This window comes from Pantherophis guttatus, chromosome 1 (assembly GCF_059756535.1).
Source record: "Pantherophis guttatus breed Tessera chromosome 1, ASM5975653v1, whole genome shotgun sequence".
NCBI classification, from domain to species: Eukaryota; Metazoa; Chordata; class Lepidosauria; order Squamata; family Colubridae; genus Pantherophis; species Pantherophis guttatus.
The window spans coordinates 195,777,971-195,803,207 of record NC_142063.1 but is presented as its reverse complement, the minus strand read 5'-3'; the positions used below and the strand labels follow the sequence as shown (position 1 = coordinate 195,803,207).

At 37.9% G+C, this 25,237-nt stretch overlaps 1 protein-coding gene across 2 annotated transcripts in view; it reads right to left on the bottom strand.

Annotated features, from left to right (window-relative positions):
• KIF16B (kinesin family member 16B) overlaps nucleotides 1–25,237 on the bottom strand; it is a 134,848-nt gene that overhangs the window by 89,909 nt on the left and 19,702 nt on the right. For both annotated transcript variants that reach the window (XM_034432403.3, XM_034432404.3), the window contains exons 8-12: nucleotides 24,871–25,039; nucleotides 24,646–24,777; nucleotides 23,971–24,146; nucleotides 21,859–21,924; nucleotides 16,466–16,525 (exon numbers count right to left, since the gene is read on the bottom strand). In XM_034432403.3, the coding sequence (XP_034288294.2) occupies nucleotides 16,466–16,525; nucleotides 21,859–21,924; nucleotides 23,971–24,146; nucleotides 24,646–24,777; nucleotides 24,871–25,039 (603 nt within the window). The remainder of the gene's footprint in view (nucleotides 1–16,465; nucleotides 16,526–21,858; nucleotides 21,925–23,970; nucleotides 24,147–24,645; nucleotides 24,778–24,870; nucleotides 25,040–25,237) is intronic.

Genomic DNA, 25,237 nt, shown 5'->3' with positions numbered 1-25,237 from the left:
CCAGATATTACCTTCAAGACTCGCTCCTGACTCCCCGCCTGGTCCTGCCCAGTCGGAGTCTAGACCTAACCGGATCTGAGCGATTTTATCTTGCAGAAATTGCACAAAATCCTCAGCATTGCCCTGCAAGGGGTCCTCCCTCGCTCCCTGATTAAGAAGAGAGCGGGTCACTCTAAACAAGGCTGCTGGGTGGTTTTCTGCAGATGCTATGAGAGCAGCGAAATAATCACGTTTCGCTGCTTCCATTGCCACAAGATAAGACCTAATATAGGTTCTTAACTGTGTTCGGTCAGATTCGGAATGAGAAGATCTCCAACAGCCCTCTAGGCATCTCTTCCGATGCTTCATCTCCCTGAGCTCCTCAGAAAACCAAGGAGCCGCACGGGATCCCTGTCGGACAAGAGGCCGCAAAGGGGCGATTCGATCCAGTGCCCTGGCGGCTGCCCGTTCCTAGGCTTCCACCAGGACCTCTGGCGAATCGTGGGATAGGTGTGTGGGAAAAGTCCCAAGCTCCGTCTGGAACCTCTCAGGATCCATCAGGCGCCTGGGGCGGAACCATTGAGTCGGTTCCGCCTCCCAGCGATGGGGGTTAGTGGATAGAAAGTCCAGTTTAAGAAGGGAATGGTCGGTCCATGACAGGGGAAAAATAGTGAGAACTCCCCTACCCCGATGAGTCAATCTTGCCCCGGTCAAGATCAAACTCCTGGCTGTGGGCAGAATTAGTCTGCAATACTGCATTCTAAGCACTGTACCCCACCAAGGAGATCAACAATGGACCTCCGTGTTGGCAATCTATGAAATGTGAACGTTTGATTTAACTAACATGATTTGGTCTTGATCTATTATAGCTTTATTGCGGTTTCAAATTAACATAAATATCAATGTAACTTTTAGAAGAAAAATATATTTAAAAATTTCAATTTAGTTTTGAATGATATTCCTAAAATATGTTATCTTATTAAAAGCTTTGTTTTAACTAACCTTGGGGCATAGCAAAGAGGATAATTTTAGATAAATGGAAAGAAATTTACTATCTTGTTTTTCAGGAACAGATCCAGAATTTTAGTTTGTTATCTATTTTTTAAAAATTCGTTATGTTTTAAAAATGAGATGCTATGCTGTCCAGATTTAATTCTATTATATTCAACATTTCATTTCCCTAACTGGATAATATCATCAGTTCTTGTAAAGAGTGCTGTTTGCTGTCAGTTTATATTCTAGTGGCTTCAGTGGTGAAATTCAATTTTTTTTTTACTACCAGTTCTGTGGGCGTGGCTTGGTGGGCATGGTGTGGCTTGGTGGGTTACTGCAAAATCACCATTCCCTCCCCACTCCTGGGGGAAGGATATTGAAAAATCTCCATTCCCATCCCACTCTGGGGCCAGCCAGAGGTGGTAGTTGCCAGTTCTCCGAACTACTCAAAATTTCCGCCATCGGTTCTCCAGAACCTGTCAGAATCTGCTGGATTTAACCCGAGTGGCTTGTCTGTCAGTGCTGGTGGAGGTAGTCTTAGAGATCCTTTGGTTGGGTTGTTTGCTGTTGGAGTCTTTGGCAGTTTCTTGGTTGGGGTATTGTTTACTTGATTGTTGGTCTGATGTTAACCCTGGAGTTAATCTATTCTGATCTAGGTGCTGATTGCTGGTGGAGAGGTGCTTGGGTCTTTTTGTTCCTTTTTGAGCTAGGTGATAATCTCTTGTATAGACTATAGATGTTGTTCATGTTTGTGTATCTATTTATGGTTGATTTCTCAGAATGCCAGGCTTCTAGAAATTTCCTGCCATTTTTGGCTTTGGCTTGGTCTAGGACGGTCACATTTTCCCAATTGAAACTATGGTTAAATCTGTCTATATGTTGTGAAATTAAAGAGTTGTACAATGTAAGGACTGCAACAGCCACTATGTCGGACAAACAGGCAGAACACTGGCATAATGCATCTATGAACACCAACTAGCAGTCAGAAGACATGATGAAAATTCTTTAAGAGCACCAAGGGTCCCTCAGGATTAGTTTATCTGTTCATGTTTCCTGTCTAGTCTACCTGGGAAGGATAGCATTTACAGGAAATTATTTTTAGTGGGCAATTTCTACTAGGAAGAGGGTTTTTTTAAAATCTGTCTATCATTGTTAGACCCTAATCAAATGTACTCTTCCCGTAGCCATGGCTCTTTTTAAGCAAAGAAGTCTATAGAAGCGGCCACAGATGTTGTACATATTATTAGGCCAAGCAATGGCACACTTCTTTGCTGTTGCTGCAAGTCCCGTAGTTATCTTCTATTCAACTAATCAACATGCTTTTCAATTGCCAGTAAGTGGGAAATAGCCCAAAGGATTCCAATCTATCTAGATGTGCACATCTCAGAAGCAAATCAGTCACACCAATTCATCAAACCAACTTAGAGGTTAAAGCACAAAAGTTTGCACTAACTAGTTTGCATTCTAAAGACCAAACTCCAAAAATAGTATCAGAAGTAAGAAGTGGGCAAAACCAAAACAAAAGTTAAATTTGATTTAATGCAATTGAAATGAAGTAATTAAATAGAATTAAAGTGATCAATTATTTAATAGGAAGGCTGCATTAAACTTCTCAATCTAACAGAAAAATTTCAAGGGGCTCAGTAAAACACATATTGTACAAGTCAAAGGTAGTGAGACAGCTACAACATGTATTTCCAGAAACTATGTCCAACAACCCAAGTTTACATTTCTTCTTAAATATAGGTCAGACTTGCATGCTTTATTATTTTAAAAAACTTTTTTTTGTTTTGAAAGCCAGTTTAGAAGGCTTTCTTGTTGTTATGCTTTTTTATTTGGAATTTTTAGGGAAATAGACAGTAGCTCATCCACTGGTCAGTGTTCCCTTCTCCATCCTCCCAGATGAATCCCACAAAATGTTTCGTAATGATAGACTTTGATTTTCACTGGACTAATGCTCAAGATGAGGAATGTTAATATTTTTTAACTGTTAATAGAAACAATCTCTACTCTTTCCCATCTTAGAAAGATCACAAAAATATGTAGCATAGTGCTTAAGATGGTAGACCAGAACTGGGAAGATCTAAGTTCAAATCAGTCATCAGAACTGACAGGATGACTTAGTACAACCCACTACCTTAACCTAATGTCCCTCCTGGGATTGTTATAGGGATAAATTGGAGAAGTGTTATGTATATTACCTTACGTACCTAGAGGGAAAGTGAGATATAACTTTAACAAAATAAATAAGAAAATAATCATCTCAGGGGGGGCCATTCCATCTCACATTTGGCCATCTAAAAATACTGGAGTCCAGTAAATCAGACATTAGTTAAAATACAATAAAAAAAGTTTCTTACATTTTAATTAAACACCAAGATTAATATAATCCTAACTGATTTAAGAAAAATTAAAAAAAAATATCTCTTAGATCTTGTATGTCATTCAATAAGTATAATGGATTGCCTTTTTAGGTTCAAAAATACTAAGAAAAATAAGAACAAGATGAAGAATTATTTTTTTAGCAGTTTACAAAGGTAGCTGGACAAATACATAATACAAAAGTCCACACAATACAACACTGTTAAATCTTTTCGTTTAACATGCATATTTTAAAAACTTGAGTGAAGCTGATAATTATCAGAATTATGGCAGGCAGAAAGGAAGAATTTAACTCTTTCTTTTTCACTGCAGTCACTGGAGATTACTCCTAATGAAAACAGCATCTTCAAAAAAGAAAAAGAGAAAATAAGCCTTTTATGATTAACACTTTTGTTCCCAGTGTAATTTGAATGAATGACAAAGGAAATTAATTTTTAACTCTGTGCAAGTTTCCGTGCATCCGCAAACAATAATGCTTTATGTGCTTTTTTTAGCCAGAAGTGCATTATTGTGTTAAAATCTGCAGCTATTACAATGTTTTGCAGTTCTTCAAATTGCTATCAAGATAAAATGTGAGGCTAGATTATTCCAATTTATTTTTTTCCAATATAACCAAAGTCCCACATACAAGGGAAGCAAATTTCTGTATCAGCAGTGACATCTAGTGATCAGAAAAAAAATCAAGGACAAGTATTGTGAAACCAGAAGTTAACAAATATTTTCCTTTTGGAAAAGAATGCAGTCCAAAATACAGTCCTGATGTCTTTTTAGATGTTGTCTAAGCATCTTACTACTTATACAAGGATTTTTTTCAAAAGACATAAGAGATTATAACTGCATATGACAGAAAAGGTTTACATCTGTGGAGGATGTGATCCCAATACAAGGGTTAAATACCATAGCCAGAACTTGAATGGTGTTCAGAAGAAGCTAGACAATGTCAACAAAGCTCAGTATGCCAAAGAAGGTGCATGGTGTAGAAGGCTACTTCATGTTGCTCATTCTGCAACTAGGAGATATTTCAGGCTGAATCTGCATTTCCTCAGAAGAGCTAAAGCTATATCTGGTGCTATCCCTGAGCATTCTTTTAAATTCTCATCCCAATCTCTGCAGAGAGAGAGATATTGCAAATCAAGTAGAGCTTTTATCCCTTGTAAGGATACAATAAATTGAATGAAGAAATAGAACATACAAGCTTGTAAATAAAAGATGCCAGTATTGTTCATAACTCATGCTTGAAGAAACATATGCCTTTAAGTATACTGAGCATACAAATATATTTATTATTTCTTAAGAAAATTTAAATGACCACCTAATCCATTCTCGGTGTCTCCAGGCAGCTTACAAGAATGAATCCCCAATATAAAAGCCAATGACCCCCACCACCACCACACACACCCCCAACCTAGTGACAACAATCAGACAAGCCACTTGATAGGCTTCATATCACTCTGGGGTCTCCAGGCCCATTGGCAGAACCATGTCTTCAGGGCCATGAGAAAGAATGTTGAAGTGGAGACCAGTCTTATCTTTGTCAAGATGATGTTCCACAGGGAGGAAGCCACTGCAGAGAAGGCTCTTCTTCTTGGGCTCACTAGATGGACCTCCTTAGTAAAATCCTTACTGCCCCATAAACTCTGTTATCAACTTAGATAAACCAAGACTGTTCAACTTAGATAGCTTATTCTATATTTCTTTCATTCTGTTCTGAGCAAATTTGAGAAAAACATTCCCAACTATACTTAGCCACATAAACAAACAACACAGAATTGTACAAATGTTCATAGACAATGCCACCTTAAATTGTGCATTAAATCGCATATTATGCTCTTGGTTTCATTATGTATACCATGGCCATCATTCTTAACCAGCTTGTTAGATTTGTGTTTCTGAAACAATGCCCAAACAGTAAGTTAAAATTCCCCTAAAGGAATTCATGGATTTGGAGACAAAATGTCAACCTGTTAGTAGACAGAAATCAGCAACATGACAGTCTAAAAGAAAATGGACCCGTCTACCACACATTATAATCTTGCACCATTTCTTATTTTCTAACAAATGAACAAAAGGCAGCATGAAGGTTAATTTAACTTGAACAAACTAAATATAAATATTTGTACATTTAACTCAAAAGATGAAATAACAATAGCATTTAGATTTATATACCACGTCAGAGTGCTTTACATCCCTCTCTTAAGCAGTTTACAGAGTCAGCATATTGCCTCCAACAATCTGGGTCCTCATTTCACTGGCCTAGGAAGGATGGAACACTGAGTCAATCTTGAGCCGTTCAGAATCAAACTCCTGGAGTGAGCAGTGAGTTAGCCTGCAGTATAGCATTCTAACCACTGCGCCACCATGGCTATAGATGAAATGAAACCTATTTAAAAATGATAGCCTAAATATGAAAAACTGTGTGCATGCCTGGAAATTTTCCTTCACTATCTTTTTGTAAGTGTGGCATTCAATGCTAGACATTGTTTAAACAGCAGTCATATTTTCCCATCCCACACTTTTTTACTTGCTGATCACAACTTGTCTAACAAACAGTTCTTGGCAACTCATGCATTTGGAACAATTTTGTAAAGCTCCCATTGCGTAATAAAAAATATTGTTGTAATATGGATTTTAAACATAATTTATTTTAGTTTTTATTAAAGAAGCAGAAGTACATGTGTTGGCCATAACACTAACTGCAAAATGTTTATTAAATGAAATCACAGATCACAAATATGGTCATCTTCTACCTCCCTAAATTTCTTAATCAGGTAAATGTCACAACAAGGCATGCGGAAAGAGGTTCATTTTCTAAAGTTTAACATACTCAATCAAGTCTATATTATCAAAGCCTTAAGATCAGATGTGTTAACATTTCTTCCCATCTTCTGTCTTATCATCAGGGTGGATAAAAATCTATTTTTAATTTTTTTAAAAAAATCAGTTTTTTAAATTTAAATTGGATTTTTTAAATTTAAATTGGATTTTTTTTATTTAAATTGGATTTTTTAAAAATCAAATTTATTTTAATAAAATGCTTTTGGAGTAAAAATCTATCTAACAATAGTTTTCTATTTAAGATACATTAATAATTTAGTTTATTCAGCATGAAATGGAGCTTAGTTATGTAGCATGAGGCTATATATTCTGCAATATTGGGGTTGACGGTGAGATTGTCAGCAGGTCAGAGGAGGAGCTGCTGCAGGAGAGATGACAGTTGCTCTTTAATAATTATGATTTAAATCGAGTTGATTTAAATCAAGCCTTTTTAAGGTAAAGTTTCCCCTCGCACATATGTGCTAGTCGTTCGCAACTCTAGGGGGTGGTGCTCATCTCCATTTCAAAGCTGAAGAGCCAGCGCTGTCCGAAGACGTCTCCGTGGTCATGTGGCCGGCATGACTAAACGCCAAAGGCACATAGAATGCTGTTACCTTCCCACCAAAGATGGTCCCTATTTTTCTACTTGCATCTTTTATGTGCTTTCAAACTGCTAGGTTTGAAGAAGCTTGGACAACTAACAGGAACTCACCCCGTTACGCAGCACTAGGGATTCGAACCGCTGAACTGCTGACCTTTCGATCGTCAAGCTCAGCATCTTAGCCACTGAGTCACTGCCTCCCTCTTTTTACTAGTGATTTAAATCATGATTTAAATCGTGATTTAAATCGACTTGATTTAAATCAAATCTACCCTGCTTATCATTCAAGTCATGAAGCCTTCATAATTTCAGCACCAATTGAATAATCTTCCCCATTCCACTAGGGTTTTTTGGGGGGGGAGGTGACATCTACCCTGGAGATCTCAGTAAAGTGGACATTTATCCTGAAAATATGTCAACCAGAAATATATATAGTACTGCAGAACAGACCAACATGACCTTTATTTACATGACATCATCCCTACAGAGGGAGGATTTTTTTAAAATCTTTTTCTTAACTTGAGAGCTGTCTTTTTTATTCAGGCATATATTGGGCAATTTTCATTAGACACTAAAGTTAGTCAAACTTAGTTTTGGGATTCCCCTCTGAGCTCCTTTACATTTTTTTCCCTTTTATATTACCTAGCTTGCTTCTGATTGGTCAGCTTGATATCCTCAGGGCCACTATCACTTCCAGTTTCTGCTTATTACCAATCTCTCCCTCCCTTCACCAGGGAACAGAATAGATACCATGTCTACCCTGGTAATATAAGAGGCGTTGTGGCTTAGCAGATCACAAAGTCTTTCATCTTTTACTTGGAAAACAGCTAATTATTTAAGCTCTCTATCTAAATATAATTTCCTAATAAAGATTTCCTTCTTTTTTTAAAAAAGATAAATACTAATCTCCAGAATTCCTTCTGCAAATCTCAACATTATTGTTATTTCACTCTGTATGCATATTCTGCTGCATAAAGCTATTCCAGCAGTTCTTGTTTATCCATTCACTCAATCTGAAGAAGTCCCTTCACAGCTGTTAGCAATCCTTTTTCACTTTTACAGCCCTGAATAATTTGGTGTCATGTGCAAATCTAGAATTAAATCTAATTGTTCATTCATATTGAGTCCAAAGGTTTCCTCCCCTGAAAAGAGCTTCTTTTGAGTGAAGGAATCCTGGGAGACTAGCTTTATTGGAAGAATGGAAATTCTGAATCCAATAAAACTTCCCCAGTATAATACAGTAAAATCTCAGAGAAAGCTCTTATCCAGAAAGCCTTATAAGCCAAGATAATTTAATACATAAAGAAACAGCAGCATGTTAGATTTATTTTAGTAATCTAGACAGTAAATATATGTAAGAAATGATGTGACTGAACTAACAGGAAATGTTTTGGTACACAAACTGTATAAATTATATATACTGCTCAAAAAAAATAAAGGGAACACAAGCAGAAGACATCCGAGATTTGAATGAATGAAATAGCCTTATTAAATACTTTGTTCTTTACATACAGTAGTTTATACACTGCTCAAACAACTAAAGGGAACACAAAACTACGCGAGCTGCACTGGCTCCCAGTGGTCTTCCGGATGCGATTCAAGGTATTAGTTATCACCTTTAAAGCGCTCCATGGCTTAGGACCTGGGTACCTACGAGACCATCTTTTGCCACCAATAGCCTCCCACCGACCAGTTTGTTCCCACAGGGAGGGACTACTCAGGGTACCGTCAGTCAAATTACACCGACTGGCGACTCCCAGGGGGAGGCCTTCTCTGTGAGGGCTCTAACCTTTTGGAATGAACTGCCCCGAGATACGAAATATCCCTGATCTCCGTGCTTTCCGCCGTGCCCTCAAAACCCTGATGTTCCAACAAGCGGGGCTAAACATATGAACATGTGAATGTTTTTAAAAATGTTATCTAATTTTAGGTTCTATTTAATTGGGCCAAACTATGTTATAATAATAATTTTAATTAGCAATTTTATGATGTTTGTGTATCTATATTTTTCTTGACTGTACACCGCCTTGAGTCCTACTGGAGAAAGGCGGTATAGAAATATAATAAATAAATAAATAAATAAATAAATACATACATACATACATAAATACATAAATACATAAATACATAAATAAATAAAATGAACAAAGTATTTAATAAGGCTATTTCATTCATTCAGATCTCGGATGTCTTCTGCTTGTGTTCCCTTTATTTTTTTGAGCAATGTATATTCAGCGCATTCCCACATCCCTTTTCCTTTTTCTGAAACCATCCCTTTTATTATATACAACATCAGCTACAAAGCTGATATAAATGAAGCAGTGCAAATATTCATGAGACTATTTTTAAAATGGCACTATTAAAAAAGGAACCATCATTTCTACATATTCCATATCATACTAAAGTATATAGAATAAAAAAGATGTGTACAGAAATTATACAGCTTGAATAAAATGCTGCATTTGAAATGAATATTGTTAGCTGTACTCAACTGATGTATGCAAATGGCAGTAATCCATGCAAGAATTGTTGCCAAAAATTTGGAGCCTCAAACGATTTATTGGAATTTGGAAGAGCGGACTCCTGTCAACAAGTTATAGTCTGTTATTACAACCTAAAAAAAGATATGTTTTCACAGGCTTTTATGATATATTGAGAACAATTTACACAGCAATTCTACCAGTTTACAACAGACCTGTTTGGTACAGAGATAGGAGGCAAGCAAAAATCTTAGTCACAAGCAGAGAACATGGGCTATCCTATCTTTGCAATTCACATTTTCAAGAGTGCGAGGAGAGGATGACACAAACCGCATTTTGTGTTTGAGGCGGAGCATACAAATTAAAATTCAGCCAGGTCTTGTGAGCACAGTAGCCAAGCTTTCAATATGCTAAAATGGCTTAAATTTGCCCTCAGTTTCAGCACAAAGAAAGAACCAGTTGTGTTTATTCATCATTAGAGGCAGCTATTCTTTAAGAAACCTTGTTAGTTTGGCAAAAAAGAATGAATAGAAAAATCAGCCTAGGATTAAACAGTTGACCTAATGACAAAAATAAAAAAATTTTTAAAAAAACCTTCCGTAAGAAGAAAGCCTTCCGTATTTGGGAGAAGAAACCTTTTGATTGGGGAGCAACTAGACAAAAGGTTAGAAAAATTGGAAGGAGGCTTTAAAGCTTTAAATCCTGCTTGATATTCCACTTTTTTGGTACTGCCGTCATAGTTATTGCTACCATTGTTGAACAACAAAGAGAAGTAGCATGCTGGTGGGAGGACAGGCAAGCATGCAGAACTCCCTAAGGTGATGATGAGAAGGTGGTGAAGTGGCGACACAAATCACTAGACATACTAAATCAGTAGAGAAAAGGATAAGGATAAGAAGAGGAAATTAGATGTGGAGGCTTAAGAAAGAATTGAAAAATGTCTCTAACAGAGTGAGAAAAAAGATGATGTAAGAAGAATTCAATATGAAATCAGCTATGTTCAAATTCAGGAACTTGGGTGTAATTTTACAGACAAAACAACAAAAGGTTACCATTCAATCATAGGTATTAGCAGAGGCATGTGGATATAAGACAGAAAGGTTGGGATTTGCAACATGATGTCATGATACATATTTTATCTATTTTTCCCTCCACTTGATTTGTAGAAGATATCTGGAAATACGATACCACAACTTAAAAAGAAACCCAACATTTTTGACTACATATCCATGGCAAAAGTAAAAGAAACCAGAAATGTTTGTTTTTTAAAAAGAAGTAAATTTCATTTCTGTGACATTAGATGTAACACTTCTGAAATACTAAAAGACCATGATGGGTTTGTCCATTTTTTAAAAAATTTTCTCTTTACCTCTTCATAGCTTTATCTTTTTGTTCTGCCCCAGCTCTGGATTCCCGAGGATATTAACACACACTAACGGTCCTTATCAAATTTATTAGGTAGCAAGAATAAACCAAAGTCCAGCAAAGGTTAGCAACCAGCCCAGAAAGCAAGATAAGACTTTTCCAAAAATGCTCTGATGATAATTGCAAATTGTTTCTAGCAAGAAACTTACTAACGGCGTGTGTGACTTAAATAGGCTAAGGGAGTGGCCAATTATCCTCAAGCCTTACTCTCGAGAAGACCTCCTCCTCCTGAGTAGCCACTCCTGCCTTTTGGCAGCCCTGCATGCTCGAGCATTGAGGAGAGGCTCCTCCACTTCGCTATCTCCACTTGAAGGAGCCTCTGGAGGTTCTGAAGGCCCTGGCTGAGTCTCTGCCTCTGGCACCACATCCTCTTCAACCTCCTCGCTGTCTGATACGAGCGCCGGCTGCTGGCGCGACACCACACCAGCCTCCTCATCGTCGGGATCAGCCATGATCCGCGCAGGCCACAACACTTTTATCTATTAATACAGAGATGAATAAGGCATCTCTGAAAACAAAAGACGAGAGAGGCGGGCCTCTGAGACTCCAATCATTTAAGCACCAGGAAACTCCTTTCAATATTGGGAGGATGAACTCTGACTAAATAGGAACATATGAGGAAGGGATGAGTGGCAACATCTTAAGAAGATACTACTTAAGGATGATTTAGTCCTCTATCTTTTAACCTAACAGAACTCATTTTGAATGGAAAAAATATAGGCAGGTTAAAAAGATCAGATGGAAGACCAGAACACAATTGTTTCATTTTTTTAATTCTTGTTTGTTGGGAAACATAATTAAAAATGTTTACTGCTAATCAACATTTTTTCTATCTTATCTTTGTAACAAGGCCCATTTGAAATAAATAATGTTCTAGAATAGTGTAGACAATATGCTACTTGATATTTTGGTTTTCAATTCTGCGGGTGTAGTCCAAGACAAATGGATATTAAATTATACAAGTAATCCTCGATTTACAACAGTTCATTTAGTGACTGTTCAAAGTTACAACAGCACTGAAAAATGTGACTTATTACCATTTTTCACACTTATGACAGTTGCAGTATCTTCACAATCACATGATCAAAATTTGGATGCTTGGCAACTGACATATTTATAACGGTTGCAGTGTCCTGGGGTCATGTGATCACCTTTTGTGACCTTCTGACAAGCAAAGTCAATGGCGAAACCACATTCACTTAACAACCATGTTACTAACTTAACAACTGCAGTGATTCAGTCAACAAATGTGGCACAAAAGGTTGTAAAAATGGGGCAAAATTCATTTAACTAATGTTTCACTTAACAACAAAATTTTTTGGCTTAATTGTGATCGTAAATTGAGGACTACCTGTACTTCTGAGTCCTTCTTGTTGAGAAACTAATCAAAAATACTGGGAAGCAGTCAAAATATTCTGCACAATTCAATATTTTACTTATCTGGTGCATTAAGTTTCATTCAGATTTCTCTCTCTCTCTCTCTCTCTCTCTCTCTCTCTCTCTCTCTCTCTCTGTCTGTCTATGTGTATGTGTATGTGTATGTACTGTATGTGTATGTATGTAAAATCTAAACTATTCACCAGACTTAACAGTCAAATGTGCTGCAGGAGAACAATTATACTTCTGCCTTTTATCTCAAGATAATTGAAATCTTCACTTGATAGTCCTGAGTTTGAAAATCCATTCAAAACTAGATTTAGCCTATCGTTTTGGGTACATCATTTATCTTCAGGGAATAAGACCCTCTGAATTCAGAAGATTTTATCTCTGAGAACGCTTGCACAGGCCTGAATGTTTAAATAGTTTAAAACAAAATGTTAGATCCTCCCTAATAGGAAATCCTTTTGCTGTAAGGGAAGTAAACTGAGCAATTTTAATAAGACACCTGTAAATAAGGCTGCCTTGTTTTTTAATGTGCAGATTTTTTATTGACAAATCTGGTGACATTTGAGATGCTGTACACAGCAGATGGGGTCAAAGCAGTCAACATCTTACAAGACTGCAAAACTAAGCAGCTCTCCACACAAATCTAAACAAACAGATGCACAAATTAAAGCAAAACAAATCTAAGTAGTTAGATAAACTCACAAGGCAGAATGAGTACTAAACCATGATGCTCAAGCTGCAATAATAATAAATACCATAAGATATTTGGCTCAGCAAAGTAAAATATTGAAAAGAAACCTTTCTCTTTCCAGTTAAGAAATTAGAAATATAATTTTGTCCTTCAAGTTTAGCCAAAAATCCGAATTATATGTAAACTTGATTTTCATATGTATAAAACTGAAAACAAAAATGCCTTAAAAATAAAAATTAAATTTCTAACCAAAATATAAAATACTCAGTATGGACATTTCTATTTTTTTTTTTTTTACTGTTTAAAAAAAAAACGTTATTAACCTCCTGCATAGAAAGTAGCAATAGAGACAATATGTTTCTCAAAATATTTCTCATGTAAAGTTTATGTAATTTCCATATCTCTAAACATATTAGATAACAAGACCCAAAGGTGCTTTTCCCCAAAAGGCAATTGGACTTTCTTGTACTTTTTCATTGAAAATGTTTTGCTTCTCATCCAAGTCAATAAATGGTTTAGTTATAGAACTGAAGAAGCTTCTTGAACGAGTAGTTCACCAGCCAAGGGTCACCAGGCTGGGTTTGTGCCTAACGCAGAACGAGAGCTCAAGGTCTTCCAGTTTCTAGCCTGATGCCTTAACCACTACGCCAAACTGGTTTTCATTTATTTCATTTCATTTCATTTTTATTTACTTGGGTAGTATAAAATTAATAAAATAAAATAAAATTTATTTATTTTATTAATTTTTATGCCACCCATTTCCCTACAAGATGACTCTGGGTGGCTTACAAATAGAAATAATTAAAACATTAACACATTAAAATTACACCGATTACAATATTAAAAACTGTAATAAACTGAAACTAAGAGAGCTAAGAGACGGATGGATGGGGATGAGGTCTTCTCACCCCACCAGCCACCTCTGGATGTGAAAACCCCCCCTCCCCCCCAAGGCCCCATGCCAAGCAGCAAAGGCAGGTACTAATAACCTTCCAGAAGGCCAAAAAGGAAAAGGCAGTTCTCATAATAAACCTAGTATTTGTATATTCCTCAGCTTTCGTTTAGAGGGGCTATGAGATCAGAAATTTTAGCTCTTCCCTTTGATTTACCGAGTTTGACTTTTCATTCACACCAGAAGTTAATCTTAACAGTTTGATGTTAAGCATACCAATTGCCAAACTAATGGCTGATATTCTTCTATTTTATATTATCTATTGGGGTATTACAAAGAAGGTAAGGATATATATATGTCATCTTAGAAAGAATTACATATATGTCATTCCATTTCAACGTAAGAATATAGTGGAAATTAAATAGACAGAAAGAAAATACTGATTTTCTACTGCAAATACCTAAGAAATCAACATAGTTTTTGCAAAGCCAGAATTTCCAGCTTATTTCATATTTTGGATGCAGTATATTTTAACCAAATACTTAAATTCCGTTTCTACCAAAGACAGTTAAAGCATGCAATAGTGAACAGATATATTAGCTGATGTTTCCATTTCCCCTCAAGCAAGCATATTGATGTGTTATATCAAATATAAGTTAAAATGTGAAACATAAGCTGCCACATCAAAATGACTGCCACATCAAAATGAGAAGGGAGAAACCAAATACGTTAACCAGCTTATTAAAAAAAAAAGAGGAAGATGAAGAAGAGGGAATATTATAAATCTCCTCTAATGAAGAAATTGCACATTTCTGAGTTATATGGATATTTTTATTCCCAATTCAATTTTTAGACAGAAATTAAACAAATCAGTACATTCTGCTATGCCATCTGCCAGTTAGTTTTCAGTTCAACATTGCATTTCCAGACTGTGTATCTTGAAGTCTGAAATCATTATGTTGCTGGCAAGTAAGGTGCCATACATGTGGTTATGGCAGAATTGAGAGCAAGAGAGAGCAGAAAAGAGGAAATATCACTTGTTTTAAATATGAAACCCAATTCAACCCTTGAGGTGAGCATACCAGACTACATTTCTAGATATGAACATTGGTGATTTGACAAATGTGAATGAAGGAAGTGCTTTTAGAGCCATATCACCTACCTATAAATCAAATGGGGAATTATTTTATTATTATTTATTATTTATTGAATTTGTATACCACCCTACTCCCGAAGGACTCAGGGCGGTGAACAGCCGAATAAAATACATATAATATAAATGTTAAAAACCATTAAAATACAATTAAATAATTGGCTCGGAAAACAAAATTTAAAATACCCCAAATTCATAAGACAAGTTTAAAATTTAAAAATTTTTTAAAAACAATTTAAAAGAGAGGTTAGGCCAGGCCGGACTGCTGAAATAGAAATAGAAGGAATGTAGAGAAAATGTTTATTCCTTTTCCCTTTGCCTTTTCCTTCCCTTCCCTTCCCTTCCCTTTCCTTCCTTTCCTTTCCTCTCCTTCCCTTGACTGCATAAACAGCATGCTAATACTAGACAAGTGTTTCAATTCACTATTATTTTGATCAATTTATAGATGCAATCCTATAGACCTCCTGTGACCAGATAGACCTCCAGTAACTAGAAACAATCCATTACATATTCTAATAAGAATTAATGGGAGGGTTTTACCACCACAATCCAACACTTATTTTGTTATTAATATAAGCCATGATTTTATTTATCTGCTGTGACTAGATCTAGTGAGAAACTTGTTTTTATATTTTCTATGAGAAAGCAGCCATATATCTTTATAATTCGTGGTACAATGATCATTTAGTATCAAGCCTGCCCCAGCCTACTTAATTCAGCTGATCACATCCATCATTATAACTTTAATTATTACAAACTGTAAGGGGGTGAGCATTTATTAAATCCAGCCATACCTCTTGTTCCATTTTTTAAAAACTTAGCACAGAGCCTGAAATCGATAATAGTGAACAGCTAAACAGCTTGCTCACTCTTGTAATTTAAGTTGGTCATAATAAAAATTGTGCTATTGCTCCTTTGGATTGATACATTTTTTATTCATTTCATGTACTAAAATCTACTTTAGTAATACCATTTAGTAATATCATTCATTTCATGGTACTAAAATCCTTTAATAATACCTGATCACCTTTTAACATAGAGATACATACACACAACATTTCTTGCTTGGGTTTATGCCTTTAGATGAAAATGACTAGGCAATATTGTTATTCCATATTATTCTTGAGCAGAGAAGAGCCATAAAGAAAAGTTTTTCTCAATCATGTTTTTTGCCTTTTTGAAAGTATTATGGGTCACAAAGACACACAAGTAAAATGTATCTATTGCACAAATACCCATCTTAGATTTCTAATTTCCTGAACCTGCTTCATAAAGTTTTGAATTTTTTCATATCTGTTCAACTTAATGGAAGAAATAAACATCACAAATATTAATTACATGCGTATATTCATTTTTATAATATCTTATTTACTATCCTGAGAACATCTTGGTTGTCGTTTACTTTATCTTACATTAAAAGATTTATTATTCAAGTTATCTCCCAAGCTTCTAATGTAAATTTTCCAAGAAAGAGAATGTATAATATAAATGACAACAATCTTGGACTTTTATCTCTGAACAAATTTAGATAAAATTATATTATACAACACTTTGAACAAGATTGCACTCTACAAATCATAAGTAAAGTCCATAAACAAGCACATAATACACTTTAAGAACTCATTCCTAAATTGAAACTTTGAAGGAAATGAAATGTTTTACCACTTACTTTTAAAATATTTTGAGTTTCGTTCCACTTGTTGGTCCACTCTTTGGTAAGCTCTTGCACCTATAAAATAAACCAAAATAATACACACAGATTATATTTATTTGTTTATTTATTTATTTGTTTAAATTTCTATACCGCCCTTCTCCAATGTAGGACTCAGGGCGGTGAACAGCCAAAGTAAAAACAAGACATACATACAAACATACAAAATCTAAAAACTGTTTAAAATAATTAAATAATTTTGGCCGTAATTAAAACATTCCAATTTAAAATCCATTTAAAATTTGACTCAAGCCAGCCCAGCTAGTTGGAATAGATGGGTTTTCAGGGCCCGACGAAAAATCCGGAGGTCTGTTATTGTACGTAGCTCTGGGGGGAGGTTGTTCCAGAGGGCGGGCGCCGCCACAGAGAAGGCTCTCCCCCTGGGGGTCGCCAGCCGACATTGTCTGGCGGACGGCACCCTGAGGAGGCCCACTCTGTGGGAGCGTACTGGCCGGTGGGAGGCTATTGGTGGCAGAAGGCGGTCTCGTAAGTACCCCGGCCCTAAGCCATGGAGCGCTTTAAAGGTGGTCACCAACACCTTGAAGCGCACCCGGAAGACCACCGGGAGCCAGTGCAGCTCGCGCAGGAGAGGTGTCACGTGGGAGCGCCTCGTCGCCCCCAAAATCCCCCGCGCGGCCGCATTCTGGACCAGCTGGAGCCTCCGGGTGCACCCCAGGGGGAGCCCCATGTAGAGAGCATTGCAGTAGTCCAGGCGGGAAGTGACGAGTGCTTGAGTGACTGTGCGTAGGGAGTCCCGATCTAGAAAGGGGCGCAACTGGCGTATCAGGCGAACCTGATAAAAAGCCCCCCTGGCCACGGCCGCCAAATGATCTTCTAACGACAGCCGTGCGTCCAGGAGGACGCCCAAGTTACGAGCCCTCTCCGTGGGGGCGAGTGATTCGCCTCCAATAGCCAGCGATGGCGTCAGCTGGCTATATCGGGACGCCGGAAGCCACAGCCACTCGGTCTTGGAGGGGTTGAGCTGGAGCCTGTTTCTCCCCATCCAGGCCCGCACGGCCTCCAAGCACTGGGACATCACTTTAAGGGCATCATTGGGGTGGCCTGGGGTGGAGATGTACAGCTGGGTGTCATCAGCGTACTGATGGAACTCCACCCCGAAGCCACGGATGATCTCACCCAGCGGCTTTACATAAATGTTGAACAGAAGGGGCGAGAGGACCGACCCTTGTGGCACCCCACAAGCAAGGTGCCTCGGGGTCGACCGCTGCCCCCCTGTCAACACAGATTGCGACCGGTCAGAGAGGTAGGAGGAGAACCACCGCAAAACGGTGCCTCCCACCCCCAACCCCGCCAACCGGTGCAACATGATACCATGGTCGATGGTATCAAAAGCCGCTGAGAGGTCTAACAGGACCAGGATAGAGGAGCAACCCCTATCCCGGGCCCTCCAGAGATCATCCACCAATGCGACCAATGCCGTTTCCGTGCTGTGCCCAGGCCGGAAGCCGGACTGGAGCGGGTCTAGATAGACAGCTTCATCCAGGTACCGGGGAAGCTGTTGCGCCACCACACTCTCAACAACCTTCGCAATGAAGCGAAGGTTGGAGACTGGACGATAGTTAGCCAGAACAGCCGGATCCAGAGAAGGCTTCTTGAGGAGGGGCCTCACCACCGCTTCTTTCAAAGCGGCCGGCAGGACCCCCTCACTCAAAGAAGCGTTAACAATCTTCTGGAGCCAGCCTCGTGTCACCTCCCGGGAAGCCAGTACTAACCATATTCAGATATTCAGATATTCAAATCTGAACTGATTACCAATTATTTTCTGACTGTTTTCCAAGTATTTGGATTATCCACTCAACATTACTGTATCATGAGTAATCTCATGGACCTTATTCAGTACTAATATTTTTAGACAATAGTATTAAAATGCACTTAATTAAAACAAAAGTCAGTTTTTATCTCAATCTGGACATTAAAAGCTTTGCTGCAAAATTATTTTTACTACATTAAATAGAAGAGTTTACAATGTAAATACGGATTGTCAGTAATTATGCCTGCTGGGGTTATTTTGAATCAATGATTTCATAGTGTTTATATTTATAGTATAGTATTTATACCAATCAGTATACATAAATTACTAATTAATATAAGTATCTTTTTCTTACTCATGAAAGCACATAGAACTAAATGCCTGAAGTTAATGGGTTAAATAACTCTACAGGGGTCTACACCTGGATCATCTTGCCAGGGCTCAGAAACTATGTGGATCAAAGATGTGCATATATAAGTATTCAGAGATTGCCAGGAGCAGGCGCCAAAGCAGCTGAACAAGCCTGGAAAATGAGAAGGCTATTATCAGTTTGAAAACAGAGATAGTTTGGCAGGCAATCTCTCCTGTGCCTGACCAGTTCTATCAATGTGTATTCCCCATTGTGTGCCTATTCCATCCTTCTGAGGTAGATTAAATGAGGACCCAGATTGTTGGGAGCAACATGCTGAGGGCTGTAAAGCACCGTGAAGCGGTAAGTATATAAGTCTAAGTGCTATTGCTATTTAATCATCTGTCCCTCTCCTATGAATATATGTGTGTGTGTGTGTGTGTGTGTGTGTGTGTGTGTGTGTGTGTGTGTGTAAAAGTATTTAGTCAGCCACCAATTGTGCAAGTTCTCCCACTTAAAAAGATGAGAGAGGCCTGTAATTGTCATCATAGGTAGACTTCAACTATGAGAAAACAAATCCAGACAATCACATTGTCTGATTTGGAAAGAATTTATTTGCAAATTATGGTGGAAAATAAGTATTTGGTCACCTACAAACAAGTAAGATTTCTGGCTCTCACAGACCTGTAACTTCTTCTTTAAGAGGCTCCTCTGTCCTCCACTCATTACCTGTATTAATGGCACCTGTTTGAACTTGGTATCAGTATAAAAGACACCTGTCCACAACCTCAAACAGTCACACTCCAAACTCCACTATGGTGAAGACCAAAGAGCTGTCGAAGGACACTGGAAACAAAATTGTAGACCTGCACCAGGCTGGGAAGACTAAATCTGCAATAGGCAAGCAGCTTGGTGTGAAGAAATCAACTGTGGGAGCAATGATTAGAAAATGGAAGACATACAAGACCACTGATAATCTCCTTCGATCTGGGGCTCCACGCAAGATCTCACCCGATGGGGTCAAAATGATCACAAGAACGGTGAGCAAAAATCCCAGAACCACATGGGGGAACCTAGTGAATGACCTGCAGAGAGCTGGGACCAACATAACAAAGGCTACCATCAGTAACACACTACGCCGCCAGGGACTCAGATCCTGCAGTGCCAGACATGTCCCCCTGCTTAAGCCAGTACATGTCCGGGCCCGTCTCTCTCTCCTCTCTCTTTGCTAGAGAGTATTTGGATGATCCAGAAGAGGATTGGGAGAATGTCATATGGTCAGATGAAACCAAAGTAGAACTGTTTGGTAGAAACACAACTCGTCGTGTTTGGAGGAGAGAGAATGCTGAGTTGCATCCAAAGAACACATACCTACTGTGAAGCATGGGGGTGGCAACATCATGCTTTGGGGCTGTTTCTCTGCAAAGGGACCAGGACGACTGATCCGTGTACAGGAAAGAATAAATGGGGCCATGTATCGTGAGATTTGAATGCAAACCTCCTTCCATCAGCAAGGGCATTGAAGATGAAACGTGGCTGGGTCTTTCAGCATGATAATGATCCCAAACACACCACCCAGGCAACGAAGGAGTGGCTTCGTAAGAAGCATTTCAAGGTCCTGGAGTGACCTAGCCAGTCTCCAGATCTCAACCCCATAGAAAACCTTTGGAGGGAGTTGAAAGTCCGTGTTGCCCAGCGACAGCCCCAAAACATCACTGCTCTAGAGGAGATCTGCATGGAGGAATGGGCCAACAGTGTGTGCCAACCTTGTGAAGACTTACAGAAAACGTTTGACCTCTGTCATTGCCAACAAAGGATATATAACAAAGTATTGAGATGAACTTTTGATATTGACCAAATACTTATTTTCCACCATAATTTGCAAATAAATTCTTTCCAAATCAGACAATGTGATTGTCTGGATTTGTTTTCTCATTTTGTCTCTCATAGTTGAGGTCTACCTATGATGACAATTACAGGCCTCTCTCATCTTTTTAAGTGGGAGAACTTGCACAATTGGTGGCTGACTAAATACTTTTTTGCCCCACTGTATATACAAACATTAATTCCCTACGTGCTAATTATCCCAGCATTGGGATTAGCATCCCATAGGGTAAAGAAAAAAGGAAAATTGAAGTAAAATTGTAAACTCAGTTACAATTCCACTTAGAGGTCGCATTGCCAGTCTCAGTTGTGGTTGCTAAATGAGGAGTATCTGTATATACAGGTAGTCCTCAACATACAACCACGATGGAACCCAATATTTATGTTGTTAAGTGAGAAATTTGTTAAGTGAATTTTGCCCCATTTTGTGACTTTTCTTGTCACATTTTTGTTAAGTGAATCTGGTTTTCCTGTTGATTTGGCTTGTCAGAAGGCTGCAAAAAGGGATCATATGACTCTGGGACACTGAAACTGTCATAAATGTAAGTTGTGAAGCATCCAAATGTAAATCTTGTGACATGGGGATGCTACAACGGTCATAAGTGTGAAAAATAGTCATGTCACTTTTTTCAGTGCCGTTGTAACTTTGAACAGTCATTAAATGAACTATTTTAAATCAAGGATTACTTGCACATAGGTGACACTGAATGGAAGCAAAAATTGGACTTTGAAGTAGTAGGATAGAAATACTATTTATACTTTTGAACTATGGTGTTGGGGAAGACCTTGAGAATGCCATGGATAGCCAATAAAACAAACAGAACACAGAATAAATCAATCTGGAGTTCTCATTTGAGGGACAACCAAACTCAAATTAAACTTTGGTTACAGTATATTTAAGACCCAGCTCCCTCGAGAAATCTATAATGCTGGGAGAGGTGGAAGAAAAAAAGCATAACCCATCATCAAGTTCTGGAGTGGGCAATTAATTTTTCCAAGGGACCACATGAGAAACTGGGACAGTTGTGGAGGGCTGCAGCCACCACCATCCTGCCACCACCGCACTGTCCCCTGCCACTGCTGTGGACCAGACAGGAACAGACAAAGGGCTGGATGTGGGGCACATGCCATAAAATGCCCGGGTTTAATCAAGATGGATGAACTTCATTACATCAGGAATAGGTGCACTTAGGATGCGCGGGGTCCTAGTTGGTGACAGGTCATCCTCAAGAAGGTCTATTTACAGTGATAGTTCATAATGACTTGTTGACACATAATTAATTTATGTATAAATAGGAACTAGTCTAAAAGTATTGGTGTTTGAGGTACTGATAAGGTAAAACTTACTCGTGCTTCATTCTGTTGCAGCTTTTCTTCCATACTCAAAGCTGTTGGAGAATCCAGAAGTGCTATCTAGTTAAACAGATAAAACAAACTATTAGAATAACAAGACACATTAAATGTGCTACATGGTGTTCAATGTTACTGTTCTGAAAATAACTGTACAATTAATCTTTAAATAGGCGAGAAGGAGATTTATGGCATCTGATGTGCAGGATTTTTTGTTATAGGCTACTTTTTCCTGTATTCAAAGCAGTGGCAGGATTCAAATAATTTAACAACCAGTTCTCTGCCCTGATTGGCTGGGTGAGTGTGGCTAACTCCACATCACTCACGTTGGGGGGGGGCGCCTCATCCCGCTTGCCTGGCCTCCTGAGCTCTTCTGGTCTTTTTCTATTGATTTGTCTACTACTACAGTGTCTGGTTAATTATCTAATGCCTACCTGTCCTTCTGGATCCAGAACTCCTACAGATTCTTAGCTCTATTATTCTCCACGATCTTCTGTGGAAACTCTTTGATGGCTGGCTGGGGAATTCTGGGAGTTAAAGTCCATACATCTTTCAGCTGAGAAATACTGATCTACCCCTTGGGTTCTACCTAGTGTGGTAAATCCCTGCTTCTATGGAACTGGTGCTTACTGCCTGTTCTTATGCTGTTGTGATCAATGATCAGTGCTGCCTTTTATACACACACACACACACACACACCAGACCAGGGGTCTACAACCTTAAACACTCAAAGAACCATTTGGACCCATTTCCTACAGAAAAAAAAACACAGGGAGCCACAAAACCCTTGAGACAACACTGCATATATCATTTTTATCCTTATGCTTATAGTCTATTTAACTCAGTACTATTTCTTCTGGGTCTTAGGTGGGAAAAGTGCTTTCCTATCACTTTCTGGAGATGTCATGGGTTAATCTGGGAATTTCTGTGAGCAAATTCTAATTTACTGGAATTGCATCTTTGGCTTAATTGTAATTATATATTCAATTAAATTTGAAGCCATTTATATAATTGTTTCTTCCACTTCAGGAATAATTATAAAAATGATGATTTCTCACTCATTTCTTTACTAGTAGTAGAAATAAAATAAGCAGCCATAAATGTCATCTAAAGTTGGAACCTTATATCTGGATTCCGATGGATATTGTTGTGAATGCTTTTGCAAAACTGTGGCTGTGAAGACTTGCCACAGATAAGTTTACAAACCACCAATATCAAATAACATTTGATTGTGTATTCTTACGCAATTGCCCTCTTGTACTGTGCCACTGCATTTTGGATTCAAATGCAAAAAAAAATAAAAATTGGGAGAGCAGAGAAAGGAATGCTGCATCTGTTTGCAATTCTTTAAGCCCACCTCTGATTCAAAGGCTCCCCAACCTTTCTGGTTTTGCAGATCGGCGGGGGAAGCACTGCATCTCTCTTTACTCCCCACTGAATACACATAGAAACTCTAACATAAAGTTTAGCTCATTCAATTTCTCTACTAATCACAGCATCAATTACTGCCTTATTAAAATAAATACACTGTTTTTCAAGCCCAGACCTATCAGCCGGCAAAGCCGTTGAGGTATCAAAGACTAAGATGTAAAGAATTACTGAAATATAGACGTAAAGAATTAGAGAACAGAGAATAGTGATGCTTCAATAAGGAATTATGAAATCAAGATTTGGAAGAAGTGCCACCACCATGTTTAATTTTTTTTATCCTGAAGAAAGACTTGGTCAAGCTTCTTTAACAGACAATGTTTTCCTTGCGTGAGAGATAAAGAGCTCATGGCTAAAATTGCTTACCTCAAATGCCAAAGGCAGAGGACCCAGGTCTATTCTTTTTCTCTATGCAAAGCACAGACCACAAAACACAAGCCTCAATGTTTAAAAAATGTGAAGTAAGTTATCTATTTCTAAACTGCCTGATGGCTGATTAACATATACAGTAATAGATGTTATTTTGGGGATTAACCTAACATTCAACACTGTCCTAAACTGTCTCTTATCCAGAGGCAAATTTTGTCAAGAAACATTTAGTCCTGAAATGATGTATACACATTAGTATAATTTAAAACAGAAGATGTTATTTGAGATTGTGAAATCACTGCTATCCCTAACCTGGTTCCCCTGAGCAAGCAGAGTTTTCAGTCTGGCAATTTCAGCTCGTAGTTCACGAATTAGCTTGACGTTTGGATCTTCATTAATGGTAGGTTTGTTGATTATGTTTTTAGCTCGGTTTGCATAGCGAAGGGTGCTCAATGTTTCTCCATAATTAACATCAGCAGGTGATATAGCTGAGAAAAAGGATTTCAAAATTACGTGATATCAATACTAAGTTTCATTTAGAAGTCTTAAAAGCTCCTTATGAGTAGAGAAAAAGCAAATGGTTCCTTTTGCTGCTATAGCCAGAATGGCATTTATGAAAAATTATTAATGGAGTTGTCATTTCGACACATGGCTCTAATGGGAAGTTTATTATATTTCACTAGCTTGCGAATGACTTCAAATGTCTACGAAAAGATATTATTTCCTTACAATTTTGTAGGACCTTGAAAATTATTATGAAGAGTATTATAACATAAATTGACTCTTCATTATTTGTTCTCCACTTCTATGTAGGCCCATAATTAAGCTTAGACATAAAGGTTACATTATTAAAAATAATATAACAATATTGTATTCTCAGTACAAATGTTTAATGATCACACTATATGCCATGCTAGTCAATTTAATCTACAGAAAACTTTTCTAAAATAGATAGAAGAACTTTCACATAAAAGAAAACACACTTACTTGCAATCATTATTGTTTTAGAATTTCCTCCTAGGCTATCTTTCAAAAGCCATGTCAACACAGAATCCCTGTAAGGCACAAATACTTGTTTTTTCTTTATAAGAGGGTTTGAGGCATCCTGAGATATATCAGCTATGAAAAAAAAAAACAAGCCATTTTTATAGAGGGATAGATAATGAGTTAATTCTGTTTTGCAATGAATTAAACATAAAGCAAGGGATATACCTAAGGCAGAAATTACATTTCCCAGAGTAACTAGGGATTTGTTTATATTTCCTCCTTCTTTTAATCTGACACCTGTGGCACCAGTGGCATCTGCTCTCTCACTTCCAGCTAAGTCTACCAAATGTATCTTGCTGACAGTCTCGCATGGCATTTCAGTGTCAAACTTAGCCTACGGAAAAATAACAAGAACAAAATACAATCAATACTCTGAATATTAAAAACAACAGTTGCAGAGGTGGTAGCAAAACATTTTATATGTTTCAATTTTAATGCATTGTATATGTTAGTATACTAGAGACATCACCTTTGAATAATAGCTTAATCCCTTTAAATTGTACTTTTAATTTCAAACATATTAACTAAGATA